Genomic DNA, 18,082 nt, shown 5'->3' on the forward strand with positions numbered 1-18,082 from the left:
TGGTAGAATGCTGACGATGTTATAGATTTAATGTGGCTGTTAAAATTCAAGTCCATGATTACCCCCAGATTTCTAACCTGACGTTTAGATTTTAGAGAAAGAGACTCGAGGTGACTGCTTACTGTTTCTCTTTGTTTCTGTGGCCCAAAGGTGATTATTTCAGTCTTGTCACTGTTTATTTGGAGAAAGCTGTTTTGCATCCACACTGTGATCTGTTCAATGTCCACACAGTGAATCAGCTGGTCCATATCCACCTGCTGTGAGTGATATCTAAATCTGAATGTCATCAGCATAGTTATGGTAGGACACATTATTACCGCGTATTAATTCGCCTAAAGGAAACGTCAAGGTTGAACAAAAGGGGTCCCAAATGGACCCCTGGGGGACACCCCACATATCAACGCCATTTGGTCTGAGACACAGTTACCAATTTCAGAGTACTTCCTGTCTTCAAGATAGGACTTAAGGGCAGTACCAGAGATGCCTATCCAGTCCTCCAACCTTTGTAACAGGATCACATGGTCCACTGTGTCAAATGCATCACTTAGATCCAACAGTACTAAGAGTGTCGGTAATCAGACGAGTGTCATTTATCACCTTGATGAGCGCAGTTTCAGTGCTGTGATGGGGCCTAAAACCTGACTGAAAATCATCAAAGCAGTTTAACAGGAGAAAGTCAGTAAGTTGTTCAGTACTGTGGCATCAAAAGACTGCTCTTCTTCAGGAGAGGCTTGATGACAGCCTTTTTCAAGGCCCTTGGAAATGTTCCAGACTGTAATGAGTTAATTAATTGAGTGAGTTGTGGTAACAAACTGCTTAGTACTGATTTCAGAAATCTAGTGGGTAAAACATCGAGGCAGCAGGTGAATGAACTCAGACTGTAAATGGTGTTTTCAACTGTTTTGTCATTTACAGGTGTCAAGTGTCTCCTGGATGGCTGCAGAAATGTTATCTGTGTTGTGCAGTTTATTGCTTGTTTAATACCCTGAACCTTGTCATTAAAAAATAATGCAAACTCATTGCAATTAGATATTGAAATTAGTTCTGATGGCAATAGAGACAGAGGGTTTGTTAATCTACTCCCTGTAGCAAACAGGACACATGAGTTGTTACTTCTGTTGTTGATGGTTTCAGTAAAATAAATTTCTCTTTTTTTACATAGAGTTTCATTGAACACACACATCTGCTTTCTGTGCCCTGACCGAGTGGGTGGTGGTGTAGGATTAGAGGACAGCAGAAAGTTCTTTGGCATTTCTGTCACAGACCTTATCAACGTGAACATTAAAATCACCTGTAATAACTAAACAGTCAAACTCAACTGACAACTGAAAGCATCTCAGTAAAATCATCAATGAAAGTTTGGCAACATTGGGGAGGTTTGTAAATGATTATGAAGAGTACAGAGGGAGATAATTTAGCCCAATTTTAAAAGATGCATACTCAAGTGATGAAAACTCTCCAAATGCAAATGCAAACGCCCTGTGGATAACCATATTATCCCTAAAAAAGACACAGATGCCACTATCTTTTTTGTTTTCCCATGTTTCTTATAAAAATGTAAAATTAGGTGGGGTGGATTCAATAAGAACTGCATTTCCTGTCCTGCTATCTAACCAAGTTTCTGTTAAAAACATAAAATCAAGATTGTAAGACGAAATAAAAAGATTGATTACAAATTATTTGCTACATAAGGATCTGACATTGAACACTGCAAGTGTCAAATTAAAACTAATTTGAAATTTGTGGGAGTGGGACCTGAAACTATCTGTCTGCAAGGGATTTGAATTAGACTTCTCTGATTGGACAGTCTCACTCTTTTAGACACTCTACGACTTTTGACTGGAGCTATAGCACTAGGGGAGAGTGCTTTCTCACTGGGACTCAGGTCTTAGATAAGTGGTTTATTATCGCTATAAGTCCTGGAACAGCAGAGGCCCTGGGTGTCCTAGTCACTGATAGCAGCATTGATGCTAGTCAGGGTCTTTGGTCTGGAAGCAGGCAGCGGGGGTCTAACAGGGGTGCTCCGTGGAAAGACAGGTGTGAGTGTTGGCCGAGATGGTAGAGCTGGTGAAGTTTTAATTGACTGAGGGACAGAGGTCGTGCTCCTGGGTGGCAAAGGGGGTGGTGTTTGTTGGATGAATGGATTCACAGGTGTTGATGATAATACCTGTGACCTTCCCAGGTTAGGAGTAAGGGGAACGATTTTAATTCCTGATTTCACCAAGGCTTCCAAATGATTTGGAAATCCCACTGGTGAAGCCAGTTTTTAGTTTAGTTTTTAGTTTTAGTTTTTAGTCACTTTAGTTTTTGTAAAGTGCCTTGAGATGATTTGTATTGTGATTTGGTGCTATACAAATAAATTGAATTGAATTGAATTAAATAAGCTGAATTGAAGCTGGGGAAGGAATGGACAATTACGAGTCTGTAGAGGGTTTGGATGCAGCTGGGGGTGCCCAGGGCAGTGGAGGGGCCAATTACTATTACCAATTACTAAGTGCTGTCGAGGGGGGCATCCTTGGCTGATGACGGGTCCATTGCTGGTGAGGTATGAGTGCTTTCTTCACTCCTCTCTTCGCTCAGAGGAGTCCTTGGCTGTTCAGACAGTCAGTCAATCTGGTCCCTCAGACAGTGGACTGAGTGGACTCATTATCCATTAGCCGTCTCACTCCACTTCTGCTCAGGTATGGGCCCTTTCCCTTGAACGGGTCATCTCACAGGCCTTGGACAGCCAAGTCTTCAATGCAAGCAGCCGACTGAATTTAATAATCCCCTTGTCGATATTTGGGAGAGGTCCACTGATAAATGACTGGAAGACTATGGAAGATATCGACTATGAAGTTTCTCTAATAATTTAGAGAAGTCCTGTTTTAAAACTTCTGATTCTCCCTTTCTGATGTCCACTGCACCCACATGCAGGATAAGTTGTTTGAATCCTTGGTGTTTTGAGATGACCTGGGGGAGGAGTGCTGCTATATCAGTGACCATGGCCCTTGGGTAGCTGCATGTAATTATTCTGCTGTTGTCACTGATATCCTGCTGCTTGGAGACTATCGCTAACTCTGTCATTTGGTCAACATAGCACTTATTTTATTATATTTTTATAATATACAGTGGGTACGGAAAGTATTCAGACCCCTTTAAATTTTTCACTCTTTGTGTCACTGCAGCCATTTGCCAAAATCAAAAAAGTTCATTTTATTTCTCATTAATGTACACTCAGCACCCCATCTTGACAGAAAAAAACAGAAATGTAGAAATTTTTGCAAATTTATTAAAAAAGAAAAACTGAAATATCACATGGTCATAAGTATTCAGACCCTGTGCTCAGTATTGAGTAGAAGCACCCTTTTGAGCTAGTACAGCCATGAGTCTTCTTGGGAATGATGCAACAAGTTTTTCACACCTGGATTTGGGAATCCTCTGCCATTCTTCCTTGCAGATCCTCTCCAGTTCTGTCAGGTTGGATGGTGAACGTTGGTGGACAGCCATTTTCAGGTCTCTCCAGAGATGCTCAATTGGGTTTAGGTCAGGGATCTGGCTGGGCCAGTCAAGAACAGTCACAGAGTTGTTCCGAAGCCACTCCTTTGTTATTTTAGCTGTGTGCTTAGGGTCATTGTCCTGTTGAAAGGTAAACCTTCGGCCCAGTCTGAGGTCCTGAGCACTCTGGAAAAGGTTTTCTTCCAGGATATCTCTGTACTTGGCCGCATTCATCTTTCCTTCAATTGCAACCAGTCGTCCTGTCCCTGCAGCTGAAAAACACCCCCACAACATGATGCTCCCACCACCATGTTTCACTGTAGGGATTGTATTGGGCAGGTGATGAGCAGTGCTTGGTTTTCTCCACACATACTGTTACGCCCCAGCCTAGGGGTTGCCGGAGCGTAACACGATTGTGGAGTTTTCCTCCAAACCTCTTCCACTCTCAACAAACACAAACGAACGAACTACAATTAACAAGAAATTTTATTCTGTTGAAACACAGAATACGATACAGAATGGTCAAAACAAACAAACAAACGCTAATTTAGCCCTATTCAAACAAAAACGCTCTGTGAGCCCTACGATACGATACGAATACTGGAAAACAAACACACAAACAAACACACATGACCTGAGCGAAAACCTTCGACATGAAGTTAGAACCTTGATCACTCTGAATATCCTTGGGCAAGCCAAATGTGGAGAAAAATCTCACAAGTGCCTTGACTATGACACAAGCTTTTAATGTTCGGAGTGGCACTGCCTCGGGGTAACGAGTGGCAGCACACATTATCGTAAGGATGTATTGATTTCCGGATTTGGTTTTTGGCAACGGACCAACACAGTCAATAATGACGTGTTCAAATGGTTCCCCAATTACAGGAATTGGTTTTAATGGGGCAACAGGAATTAACTGATTGGGCTTACCTGAAACTTGACACGTATGACAGGAACGACAGAATTTTACCACATCGGACTTAAGTCCTGGCCAGAAAAAGTAACGAAGAATACGATCATATGTTTTTCGTATTCCCAAATGTCCTGCCATACTGTGATCATGGGCTAGGGTCAAAATTTGGAAACGAAAGGGTTGGGGTATTACTACCTGACAAACAGAGTCATGTACATTACTAGAGCTCGGAGTCCAACGTCGCATCAACACACCATCATTCACAAAGTACGACACATCTCTTTTACAGTTTTCACTTTTCACAAGAGACATACAGGAAGACAAAGTAACATCAGCTTGTTGTGCCTTAATTAGCTATTCTCTGTCCACCGAAAGAGACAGTGTTTTGTCATCAGGTTGTAGTTCAACACACACAGATTCCTCTTTTTCACATTTGGCAGGTAGACTTGGCGGATCAGAAGTGCTCACGAAAGTATCACTGAGATCCACCAAGTTTCCAAACTTTCGTGCTTGAGTATGGGTTACAGCACACATAGGAAATACTACAGGTGAGTTTAACACAGAGTCATCTGACACACATGAGGAAGCGATTGGACTTTCGATCACTTCCGGCGACGGGAACACTTGTCCACCGGCTAAATCATTCCCAAGTATAAGATCTATCCCTTCTATTGGCAATTTTTCTCTAATGGCAACTTTACACTTGCCTGACAGAAATCGGGATGACAGTTGAACAAAGTGTAATGGGGCACGTACCACATTCATTTCAACTCCGCACATTAAGATGTCGGACCCGCAGTAAGACTGGGCCGAGAAATGTAGTACATCATTACGTAACAAAGACTGCTTTGCACCAGTATCTCTTAGGATAGTAATTGGTACTTGAGTTGACTCATGTTCTAAGGAAACAAACCCTTTTGTAACAAACGGCTTAAATGCCTTGTCCACTTGGTTACTTCCATCCATACCCACAAGTGGCAGGGTAGGTGGCGGGGTTTGTATAAGAGCCACTGGGGATGATGACTTAGCAGATTTAACATTTCTGTTTTGTTCTTTTTTCTTCAGAATGGGACACACAGCAATGAGGTGACCCTGCTCATGGCAGTAAAAGCACTCGTGTTTTTCAGCGGTGACTGGGAATGTACGTCGGAAACTTTTTGGAGAGGGATTTTTCCTCTCAACTGAGCTTAGCTCATGCCGGACTGGGGAAACAAAAACGCTCTTATGCGTTAGTGCAAACTCATCAGCCATGACAGCAGCATTATCCAGAGATGTGACTTTTTGTTCGTTTAAATAAAGCACAATTTTCTCTGGTAGCCGATTCTTAAATTCTTCCATTAACATAAGTTCACGCAAATTGTCTAAGGTTTTAACCTTACTAGCCTGACACCATTTATCAAAAAGAATGCCTTTTTCTCTCGCAAACTCTACATATGTCTGTGTGGCAGTTTTTTCACAGTTTCTGAATTTTTGCCTATAAGCCTCTGGCACTAACTCATACGCACTGAGGACTGTGGTTTTAACTGTATCATAATCTAAGCTATCGTCTATAGATAGCGATGCACATACCTCTTGGGCTTTTCCAACAAATTTGCATTGTAGCAACAGAGACCACACATTTTTTGGCCAATTTAAGGTGGCAGCTATACGTTCAAATGCACTGAAATATGAGTCCACTTCAGACTCTCTAAAAGGTGGTACTAAAGCTATGTGCCTACTAACATCAAAGCCTTCGTGGGGTCGTGAAACAGGTGACTGAAAGGAGGGACTGGCAGCTAAAGCAGCTCCCTGCTCCAACTCCAGGACCCTTACCTTAAGATGCATGGCTTCCACCTCCAACCTTTTGTTCTGCAGTTCCACCTCCCGAATTCGCAGAGTGAGTTCCAACTCCTCAGTTGTTCGTCCAGTTTGGACTGGGAGGTCCTTAGGTGGGGTAGGAATACCAGCCAGATCACTGGCCCGACTCCATTTGTGGGAGTTGGCCCACCAAACAACCCCCTTTCCGTCAGCTTTGCTATGAGGAGTTGTTTTATCTCCTCCTTTTTGGCGCTTGTTGGCACATGTATGTCAAAAAAGTTGGCGATTAGCACCAAATCGGCCTTGCGGCACCTATCCAACTTATCTAAAGTTGGACTCAAGGTAAAGTCCTCTAACCTGAACTCCATATTGCCACCACCACAAAAGAAAAAACTGCCGAACTGCCGAACAGACAAGTATAAAGACGTACACAAAAAAACGACGGACAAGCCCCCAAATCTATGATATGGGAACGGCACGCAAAACGCGATGGACGAGCCCCCAAATCTATGTTATGGGGACGGCACGCAAAACGCAACGGACGAGCCCCCAAATCTATGTTATGGGGACGGCACGGAAAATGCAACGGACGAGCCCCCAAATCTATGTTACGCCCCAGCCTAGGGGTTGCCGGAGCGTAACATGATTGTGGAGTTTTCCTGCAAACCTCTTCCACTCTCAACAAACACGAACGAACGAACTACAATTAACAAGAAATTTAATTCTGTTGAAACACAGAATCCGATACAGAATGGTCAAAACAAACACAAACGCTAATTTAGCCCTATTCAAAGAAAAACGCTCCGTGAGCCCTACGATACGATACGAATACTGGAAAACAAACACAAACGCTAAATATAGCCCTATGGTCTCAAATCAAAAGAAAACAACACAAAATCACAGGTACTTAGCCTGGAACTCCTAAAACAAACAGGAGAAAACAAAACAAATGTAGCCTAAATGTCTAAGTATTTCTAATCTAAACAACGAAAATCCTATCAATACTAAATCTACAAACTCGAAACAAAAATCTAATCTCTAACTAACTCGAAAACTGAAATCTTTATCAAATAGCTGGGAATGGCAAAGGTGGGAGAATAGCTCTCTCAAACAACAGTCCGTGGTCTTCTTATGGTCCTTCCTGGAAGTGTTGGGCCAATCCCGGAAGTCCAATCCACGGCTTCCTACGTCCACGCCCACTTCCGCATCCGTCACACACACACACATACACACACACGAAATGGGGAGGGGAGAGCCAACAACACACATAATGACCCCTAGGGTCATAACAATACCGCTTAGAATTAACACCAATTTTTCTGTCAAGATGGGGTGCTGAGTGTACATTAATGAGAAATAAAATGAACTTTTTTGATTTTGGCAAATGGCTGCAATGACACAAAGAGTGAAAAATTTAAAAGGGGTCTGAATACTTTCTGTACCCACTGTATATAATAATTTTTTAAATAATAATTTTATTTTTATTTCATTTTATTTTTATTTTATATAAAAATAAAAAGGAATAAAAGCTAAGTAAAGCTCGCATAAGCAAACAGAAAACTATCTGCATTCTTCAGAAGCAGTGAGGTGTGAAAAGTTAGCAAAGGTGTCACTGTTTTCCTAAACGATAAATAAAAAGGTCATTGATTTATTAATGAACTTTCACATTCAACCATGTATACAGTGGTAGGAAGAAAGAGAAGAGGTAACAATAAAGGAGGAAGAAAAGAGGAACTAGAGGGAGAGAGGGTGATGCTGCAGGGTCGGAAAAAACAGGAGATTTAGAAGGTAGTAGGAGTGCAAAAAAGAAAAAAAATGGGCTTAGGAAGATAAATGTTTCTTACCAATCCACTTGTCATTCCCATACCAGGACAGATTTCCTTTAGTGCTGTCATAGTATCCAATCTTCTTATAGCTCCCTCCTGAGAGTAAGCAAGAGAGACAGACAGAGGGAAAGGGTCAGACTTGACAGTAATGTCAATATACTGAACATTTCATCAGGTAGGATTAGGTACGAAACCTTAACCTCATTCCAAACTACAGACAGAAGCTTAAAGCCTGTGGCTAAAACAAGAGACTGAAGAGGCAAAGTCAGCACTGCAGGCCTGCTTTGACTGTACAGATTGGAGTGTGTTCAGGGCTGCACCCACAGACCTATAGAAACTCGCTGACTCTGACATCTTACATCAGCTTCTTTGAAGATGCATGTGTGCCCACAAAAACTTTTTACACATACAACAAAAACAAACCCAACAAACTCAAGTAGCTTCCTCATGCTAAGGAGAAGGCCTACAGTAGTGAGGACGGGACCATGTACAACAGATATCGCCATGTTGCTATCGTGGAGCCAGAAGTACCATATTTGGACAATAAGGCAGTGTGTAGAGTGTCTTTTGAGCTCCCGTTGTATACTCCTCAGTTACTCCTAATCCCTGTCCTGGAAAGCCTTCTTCTTCTGGTTCAGGAGGTCTTTAATGTCACTGTTGATCCATGGTTTATTGTTAGGATAGCACCGTACTGTACTAACTGGGAGTACGGTTTCTCTACAGAAATTAATGTAGTCATTGTCCAAGTCCAATTCGTTGTCCAATTCCTGCTCCTCCATCAGTACATTCCAGTTTGTGCACTCAAAACAGCCTCCCAATGAATCCCTTGCCTCTAGTGACTGGGCTGAAGATAGACCATGCTGTGATCAGATCTACCCAGTGGAGGAAGAGGTACAGCCTGTAGGCTTCTTTGACGTTAGCATAGAACAGATCTAATGTTCTTTCCCCACATGTTGCACAATCCACATACTGTACAAAGTCAGTCAGACAGGAGGACAGAGATGTGATTGAAATCCCCTGTAATTGCAATGGGTGCAATGGATCAGGGTGCTGTGTCTGTATTCTAGCAACGGCATCATGTATGACGTCACACGCCATTGCAGGCGCCACCTTCGGTGGAATGTAAACAACAATGGCGACTATGTATGTAAACTCTATTCCATTCCATTCAATTCAATTTGTATAGCACCCAATCACAATACAAATCATCTCAAGGCACTTTACAAAAACTAAAAACCCAACAAATCCCTTATGAGCAAGCAGTGGAGAGGAAAAACTCCCTTTAACGGAAGAAAAAACCTCCAGCCGAACCGGGCTCAGTTTGGGTGGCCGTCTGCCTCGACCGGTTGGGGTGAGTGGCACATAGTGTGGGCGGAAACCAACTGAGACCAGTTCAATTATGCAGTGAGTTAACATTCTTCATGAGCACAGAGGGTAGCCCTGGCTCTACAGCCACAAAACTGTCTCCTCAGCATAGTCTGGATTGGGTGAGTTACTCCGTGTCCAATCTTCAACAGGGCCAACAGTTCCTCTCTAGTGTACACTACTCTACTTGAGCCAGCACACACTGTAAGAAAAAAACATAAGAAAAAAACTACAAAAACACAGGAGCTACTCGGACTTGCTGCCATTTCAGAATGGTGCATTTTTTGAAAAAAAAAAAAAAAAAATTAATCAAATGTCTTTCAAGAGCCAGACAGCTGAGACAAGCAGAGAGACACCTTCTACAGTACCTTTTGCTTCCTCTCCTCTTTTGGGTGGTGCTACGGGTGGAGCAGCAGCACCACCTTTGGTTCAGCAACATGTTTCAACTGAGACTGTTATTGTGCCTGAAAAGCCTGTTGTACAGGACAGACGTGAGGAGCCTGACCGAATAGTAGTACACCAGTCACCTTCATCACTTGAACCTCAGGTACATGGCCTTACCCAGCCACATCCTCCTCACTCTTCTTTCTAATCACTCTCTTTCGATGTGCCTTATTATAACTTCCAGCCCACTCAAGCATTACTTGGGGTTTACCAACCTTATTCGGTTAGGCCTCCCTTTGCTACAAACAATTGGCACTTTGCCCCCCCCCCTCTCTCAGATCCTTCCTTGTTACAGCTACCAGCTCCTGTGTCATTCCAACCAGCCCAAGCAGGTAACCAGTTCACGCTTGCTCAGCCAGGTCTATCTGAATTGCTGATTTCCTCTTTCTACAGTTTGCCTAAACCTCAGCTTCCTTACGTTGAAGCTGACGGAGAAAGTGATTTCCTTCTTCTCAAAAAAAGCATTTGATACTTTAGCTGGCAGTCAAGTTCATCTATCTGAGGAATACAAATATGATATCTTAATCAATCATCTTAAACATTCTAGTGCTTACAGGCTGGTCTGCTCATTCATTTACGATGCCCAGCCTTATTTTTCTGCTTTCTTGGCTCTTGATGCCAGATATGGGCAGCCTTGACAGGAGATCCAAAGTGAGATTCAGCCACTCTTTGTGTCAAGTTCAGTGAGGAGTTCTCCTTGTCTACCCAAGCACTAGTTAGCCTGTTGAAATCTGTAGAGGGCAAGAATGGCAATGAATTGAAATGTGGTTCTCATGGTGACTCATTTACAGTGGGTACGGAAAGTATTCAGACCCCTTTAAATTTTTCACTCTTTGTGTCACTGCAGCCATTTGCCAAAATCAAAAAAGTTCATTTTATTTCTCATTAATGTACACATAGCACCCCATCTTGACAGAAAAAAACAGAAATGTAGAAATTTTTGCAAATTTATTAGAAAAGAAAAACTGAAATATCACATTGTTAGAATAAGGGCATTGTAAATCGCTGACTGTGTTATGAGAATTGTCATTTTGCAGACAGATTTATGTAAAGGGTGCAACCAGGCATGTCACAGTTAAGGATGTTCCCTGTTTTTCTGTGCAAATCACCAAGACATGTAAATATATGGATGTGAACTCTGTATGAACTCTGAAGATAGCCTATGTTTCAACTCTCCCCTATTGTGTAAAGTGAGACAGTGCCTGGAAGTCATGTAACCACATCACTGTATAAATAAAGAGTGCTGGGTTAGACTCGCTGCTGCAGCCGGGGATAGCATTGAGTGTGCATCTCCTAAAAGTCACGAGCTCAACCTAGAACAAAGAAAAGAAAGTCTCTGTGTAGATGTTTGATTAGAACCAACACACATGGTCATAAGTATTCAGACCCTGTGCTCAGTATTGAGTAGAAGCACCCTTTTGAGCTAGTACAGCCATGAGTCTTCTTGGTAATGATGCAACAAGTTTTTCACACCTGGATTTGAGGATCCTCTGCCATTCTTCCTTGCAGATCCTCTCCAGTTCTGTCAGGTTGGATGGTGAACGTTGGTGGACAGCCATTTTCAGGTCTCTCCAGAGATGTTCAATTGGGTTTAGGTCAGGGCTCTGGCTGGGCCAGTCAAGAATGGTCACAGAGTTGTACCGAAGCCACTCCTTTGTTATTTTAGCTGTGTGCTTAGGGTCATTGTCCTGTTGGAAGGTGAACCTTCGGCCCAGTCTGAGGTCCTGAGCACTCTGGAAGAGGTTTTCTTCCAGGATATCTCTGTACTTGGCCGCATTCATCTTTCCTTCAATTGCAACCAGTCGTCCTGTCCCTGCAGCTGAAAAACACCCCCACAACATGATGCTCCCACCACCATGTTTCACTGTAGGGATTGTATTGGGCAGGTGATGAGCAGTGCCTGGTTTTCTCCACACATACCGCTTAGAATTAACACCAAAAAGTTCAATCTTGGTCTCATCAGACCAGAGAATCTTATTTCTCATAGTCTGGGAGTCCTTCATGTGTCTTTTGGCAAACTCTATGCAAGCTTTCATGTGTCTTGCACTGAGGAGAGGCTTCCTTCGGGCCACTCTGCCATAAAGCCCCGACTGGTGGAGGGCTGCAGTGATAGTTGACTTTGTGGAACTTTCTCCCATCTCCCTACAGCATCTCTGGAGCTCAGCCACAGTGATCTTTGGGTTCTTCTTAACCTCTCTCACCAAGGCTCTTCTCCCATGATTGCTCAGTTTGGCTAGATGGCCAGGTCTAGGAAGAGTTCTGGTCGTCCCACACTTTTTCCATTTGAGGATTATGTAAGCCACTGTGCTCTTAGGAACCTTGAGTGCTGTGGCAAGCATCATTTTATCTTTAGCTGTTCCTATAAGCATCAAGGGCAAACACTGAATGATTACCTCCTACCTGGACCTACTCTCGGGCCATCATTGATTGGTGTTCTCCTTTGTTTCAGGCAATATCCTGTAAGCAATAACTGGAGACATCAAAGCAATGTTCCATCAAGTCTGACTTCTACCAACTAACCAGCCGCTGCTTCAGTTTAACTGGCATGAACTGAGGACAGATGAAGACCCATCAGTTTAAGAATGGCAAGTTCTCTTGCACCACATGCAGTCCATGTTGTGCCATTTATTCCTTGTCACACCATGCCCAAACCTCCTCTGATCCTGACCTCTGCACCACCATATAGTATTCATTCTACGCAGACAACTGCCTACAGAGTGTCACTTCTGCAACCCAAGCTTCTGAGGTGCTTCCTTGCCATCGGTGGGTTTGAAAGATGTCACTGGGTAAGCAATTTATCTAGTGTGGTTGAACACTTGGTGCTGAATGCCTTGTCAATGAGGCTGGGATGATCCAATCAAGGAAGAAGACCTGGTCCGTCGCTGGCAAACCTGGCAAAGTGAGTTGAAATACTTACCTGAGGTGATATTTCCTTGCTGCTATTAACTGAACCCAGTAGACTCCTCATGTTTGGTTCATGAGCTTCATATTTTCTGTGATGTTCCCAAGAAGCACCACTCAGTGCCACAACTGGAGCATTGTACTCCCCTTTCTGGTGCTCATGATCAGCAGCTTGACTTCCTGTTTTATGCTTTTGTTTTGAAGGATCATACAAGATCTAGTTTCTTACTGTTTACTCTCACTTGATTAGGTAATTGATTTCACCTGTGTTCTGTTCTCTGCTCACCGTTATATACCCTCTCTCAGCAACAGACAAACTGCCAGGTTGTCTGTGAAATCTTCACCAACCCTGCCTACGACTTACTGACTTTACCTGCAATCTGCTCCAAGCGACCTGGTTTCATGGAAAATGCCGATCACTGACCCCTCGCCTTGTTTTGCCATGCCAAGCTAAGTAACATTACTCGTTTGTTCAAGGAAGGAATGTTTTACCCAAGAGGATTTTTCTGTCTTCACTGTCATGTGACAATCAAGGGATTCATGTGAAGTTAAATCTGCTCACTCCCTGCTTATGTTTTGTTGGAAAGAGGAAAACAGATTTTGTCCAAGAGGATCTTGTTAGTCCCAAGTTAAGAGACCAAGATCACCATGCCAAGCCATGTACCTTGTTTCATGTTTCCATGATTAGAGAAGAGAAATGTTTTTGTCCAAGAGGATCTTGTTAGTCTCAAGTTAAAAGACCAAGATCACCATGCCAAGCCATGTACCTTGTTTCTTGTTTTCATGATTAGAGAAAAGGATTTTTGTTCAAGAGGATTTTGTTTTGAGTTATCAAAGCAGATTTCATGGATCCGCTGACCAAGGAAACCCATACCACCAGATACTGCTCTGCGGAAACCACCCAGACTCAAACCCATCCTCTGTCACAACTACCCCTGGTCTTCCCGCGTCCTGGCCTTGATAGTAACCTCTTGCTTTCCAAAGACTTTCCCCCGGCTTCACCCCAGTGATTGGTCATTCACTCCTTGTTTTCAACCTCTTGTTCACTAAGAAATAAAGTAAGCCTTTTACATCTGAGTTGTGGTATTGGCATTTAATTGGTCCGCATTCCCCTCAGTTCATGACACAGTGCTGATTCAGACTCGGTGCTGATTCAGACTGAATTGACCCTTCCACTGACACAGACAATATTTTGGACTGACTCCACCACGGTTCTGGGTTGACTGGGGACCCGTGTGGCAATGATCCAGGAACTCACCAACTCGCCTGAATGGAGATACCAACACTGCAATCCAGCAGATGATCTTACCCAGGGAAAAATGCTGAAAGAGATTTCCCAGTCACAACGCTGGAACCATGGTCCTCTGTTCCTGCTCCTCAGTGAAACCCTTTGATCTTCCTTGGAAGATAACCTCCATGTTGAAGGTAACGTCCCCAAACTGCAAAGATCGATCCATATCTTCAGTTTCACTACAGCTCCTGCAGTTCCAGTCCTTGACTTGTCTAACTGCCAGACCTGGAAGGAAGTCATTGCTACTGCCACTCCACTAATCAGCCAGTATTCTTCCAAACTCAATGCTGAAAGCTTCCTCCTTCAAAGAGCCCAAAAGGAGAGCTTCCCTGTTGAACTTGCGGCCCTGAAATCAGGGAAAGCTCTCCCCTTTATGAGCCACCTTCCCTCTCTGGCACCAGTGCTTGACCCTGACATTGGGCTCATTCAATTGGGATGAAGGCTTTGGAAGGCTGACCTGGAACCTGATGCTATTCACCCAGTTGTTCTGGATCCCAGTCACATCCTAACCAAACTGCTTATTAAAGATCACGATGAAGGTCTGGACCATCCTGGTCTTTGCTGAACTCCTCTGTAAATATTGGGTGGAGTCAAGGGCAAGCCATTCTTACCAAACTGGTCAAGGCAAGCTTCACTCAGCATCCCACAAATGACTGACTTTTACCTCCAGCCCAGCTTCGTCTTTTCGAGCCACAATTCTGGTCTATGGGAGTAGACTGCTTTCATTATCAAGGCTGGGTGCCGTACAGAGAAGCACTGCGGCATCGCACATGCAGTGTCCATCTTGATCTGGTAGAAAATCTGGACACTGATGCCTTTCTCGTGGCTTTGTGAGATCCTCTGTGACCAGGGTACCAAGGGGGAAGCTTGGAACTGCAGCAGGCCTTTTCCAATATGGTCCCTGAGCTCTGTGAGAGATCAACAAATCACATTCCGCTTTAATCCTCCTAATTGCTCCCCACTTTGGAGGCACTTGGGAATGAGAAATTTGGTCTGTAAAGGGTGCTCTGCATGTGGTTGTAGGAACTCAGTCAGTCCCTGAACCAATAATCCAAATTGTGCTTGTGGAAGTGGATGGGATTCTGAATTCAAAATCACTGGGACATGTATCCTCTGTGGCTGATGCTGACCCAGTCACTCCAAATCTTCTGTTTATGGGGCAGCAGGATGCCTCTCCCCCTGAAGCAATTTACAGCAACCCTGATTTGATTGGGAAGAGGAGATGGCACCATAGTCAAACCCTGGCAGATCACTTCTGGGCTAGTTTCATCCGGCATTACTTGCCCACCATGTAACCTTGTACCAAATAGCAAATGGATGCTGAGGATCTTAAGTGTGGACAGGTTACTCTGGTCCTGGATTCAGGTCTGCCCTGTGCTCTTTGGCCAGTTGGGAGGATCAGCAGAAATCACTCATGACCTTTGTTTAATATGGACAATAAATTACCTGAACCATAAGATTGCTCATGTCTGTTATTATGTAACTATGTAAGAGGTAACTATGTAACTGTTACCCTGTAACTATTACCATTATAACACATAGCAACAAAAAAAAAGAAATATAAAATCACTCCTAGATTGCTGAAATATCTAAATACTACAACCAATAGTACAAAAATAACTGCAGTGGCTTTATGGATTGTTAATCAGCATGCTCCACTACTAGCTTGTAGCAGGACTCCATTTCCCAGACCTGGGAATTGTAATACAATTACTTCACAAAACAGTCAAAGTCCACTGAAGAACAGGCATGCATCCATGCTGCAATAGGTAATATGACTTCCATTATTTCCCAGTCTGTACCCAAAAACCCTTGCAGTGGCAGGAGTATCCAAAGGAACAATGCTACCTGGTGGTCTTACTGAGAACTATGATAAAATTTCCACCTGGTTACACAACACCTACTCTTTGATAGATGTGAAAGACCATGCTATTCATTCTGAATCTGAGTACAGAGACTAAAAGGAGGGACAGACAGAATACTAGAAAAGCAAACAATTTTTCTGCAAGATGAATTTCCTAGAGATGCGGCCATTCTCTACTGAGATTAGAGCAGACGAGGAGGAGGCCACGTAAGCAGAGGAGGCCATCACTAAAGCAGTGGTCTGTCCTGAATGACATAGCGATGAAAGGGGGGAGGGGATCTGGGGGGGCATAAGGGTATAATCTGTGTCACCATGAATGAAATTAAATCAAATTTAGAAGGTGGAATAAGTATACAGATAATATACAGACCCAATCTGGAGTTTGTATGGGGGAGTGAGAGGAAGATGTCCTGCTTTTGTTAAAGAGGGATGAGCTTTTAGAGAAAATGGCAAAGGGAACAAAGCAGCATTAGAAATGTGGACAAGTGAAGGCGAGGTGGTAATTGAAAATTTTTATAATCCTTACAGAATGTTTGAATAGTGGTAAGGTTATATTTTGTGGAGATTTTAATGCTTATAAAAATTATAGGGAGGTAGAACAGATTGCAGTAATCAAACCCTTACTCAAAAAAATCTAGTCTTGATCCAGGAGTCTTGGCTAATTATAGACCAATATCCAACCTTTCATTTATTTCTAAAATCCTTGAAAAAGCTGTTGCTAAACAGCTATCAGACCACTTAAACAGAAATTAACAATTTGAAGATTTTCAATAAGGATTCAGAGCACATCATAGTAGAGAAACAGCACTGTTGAAAGTCACCAACGATCTTCTCTTAGCCTCAGATAATGGACTTGTTTCTATACTTGTCCTGCTAGACCTTAGTGCTGCATTTGACACTATCGACCACAGCATCTTATTACAGAGACTGGAGCGTGTCATTGGTATCAGAGGAACAGCGTTAAAGTGGTTCCAATCCTATTTATCAGACAGATTCCAATTCGTTCATGTTCATGATGAACCTTCCACACGCACAAAAGTTAGTTATGGAGTTCCACAAGGTTCTGGGCTAGGACCGATTCTGTTCACCCTATACATGCTTCCATTAGGCAATGTTATCAGGAAGCACTCTATTAATTACCACTGCTATGCAGATGACATAACACAACCTGATAACACAAACTAGTTAGTAGGACTTCAGGCATGTCTAAAGGACATAAAGGCCTTTAGACATGCCAAAGTAACTTTCTACTTTTAATTACCACTGCTATGCAGATGACACTCAGTTGTATCCATCTATGAAACCTGATAACACAAACCAGTTAGCCAGACTTCAAGTGTGTCTAAGATCTCTGACATAAAGGCCTGGATGACCAGTAACTTTCTTCATTTACAGTGGGTACGGAAAGTATTCAGACCCCTTTAAAATTTTCACTCTTTGTGTCATTGCAGCCATTTGCCAAAATCAAAAAAGTTCATTTTATTTCTCATTAATGTACACTCAGCACCCCATCTTGACAGAAAAAAACAGAAATGTAGAAATTTTTGCAAATTTATTAAAAAAGAAAAACTGAAATATCACATGGTCATAAGTATTCAGACCCTGTGCTCAGTATTGAGTAGAAGCACCCTTTTGAGCTAGTACAGTCATGAGTCTTCTTGGGAATGGTGCAACAAGTTTTTCACACCTGGATTTGGGGATCCTCTGCCATTCTTCCTTGCAGATCCTCTCCAGTTCTGTCAGGTTGGATGTTGAACGTTGGTGGACAGCCGTTTTCAGGTCTCTCCAGAGATGCTCAATTCGGTTTAGGTCAGGGCTCTGGCTGGGCCAGTCAAGAAAGGTCACAGAGTTGTTCCGAAGGCACTCCTTTGTTATTTTAGCTGTGTGCTTAGGTTCACTGTCCTGTTGAAAGGTGAACCTTCAGCCCAGTCTGAGGTCCTGAGCACTCTGGAAGAGGTTTTCTTCCAGGATATCTCTGTACATGGCCGCATTCATCTTTCCTTCAATTGCAACCAGTCGTCCTGTCCCTGGAGCTGAAAAACACCCCCACAACATGATGCTCCCACCACCATGTTTCACTTTAGGGATTGTATTGGGCAGGTGATGAGCAGTGCCTGGTTTTCTCCACACATACCGCTTAGAATTAACACCAAAAAGTTCAATCTTGGTCTCATCAGACCAGAGAATCTTATTTCTCATAGTCT

The 18,082-nt window shown here is 43.0% G+C and overlaps 1 protein-coding gene across 1 annotated transcript in view; it reads right to left on the reverse strand.

The window, feature by feature from the left end:
* Positions 1 to 18,082, reverse strand: part of gabbr1b (gamma-aminobutyric acid (GABA) B receptor, 1b) — a 162,385-nt gene that overhangs the window by 95,017 nt on the left and 49,286 nt on the right. Inside the window, exon 9 of the mRNA XM_026300435.1 lies at positions 8,032 to 8,109. Within this exon, the coding sequence (XP_026156220.1) occupies positions 8,032 to 8,109 (78 nt within the window). The remainder of the gene's footprint in view (positions 1 to 8,031; positions 8,110 to 18,082) is intronic.

Source organism: Mastacembelus armatus, chromosome 11, assembly GCF_900324485.2.
Source record: "Mastacembelus armatus chromosome 11, fMasArm1.2, whole genome shotgun sequence".
Taxonomy (NCBI): domain Eukaryota; kingdom Metazoa; phylum Chordata; class Actinopteri; order Synbranchiformes; family Mastacembelidae; genus Mastacembelus; species Mastacembelus armatus.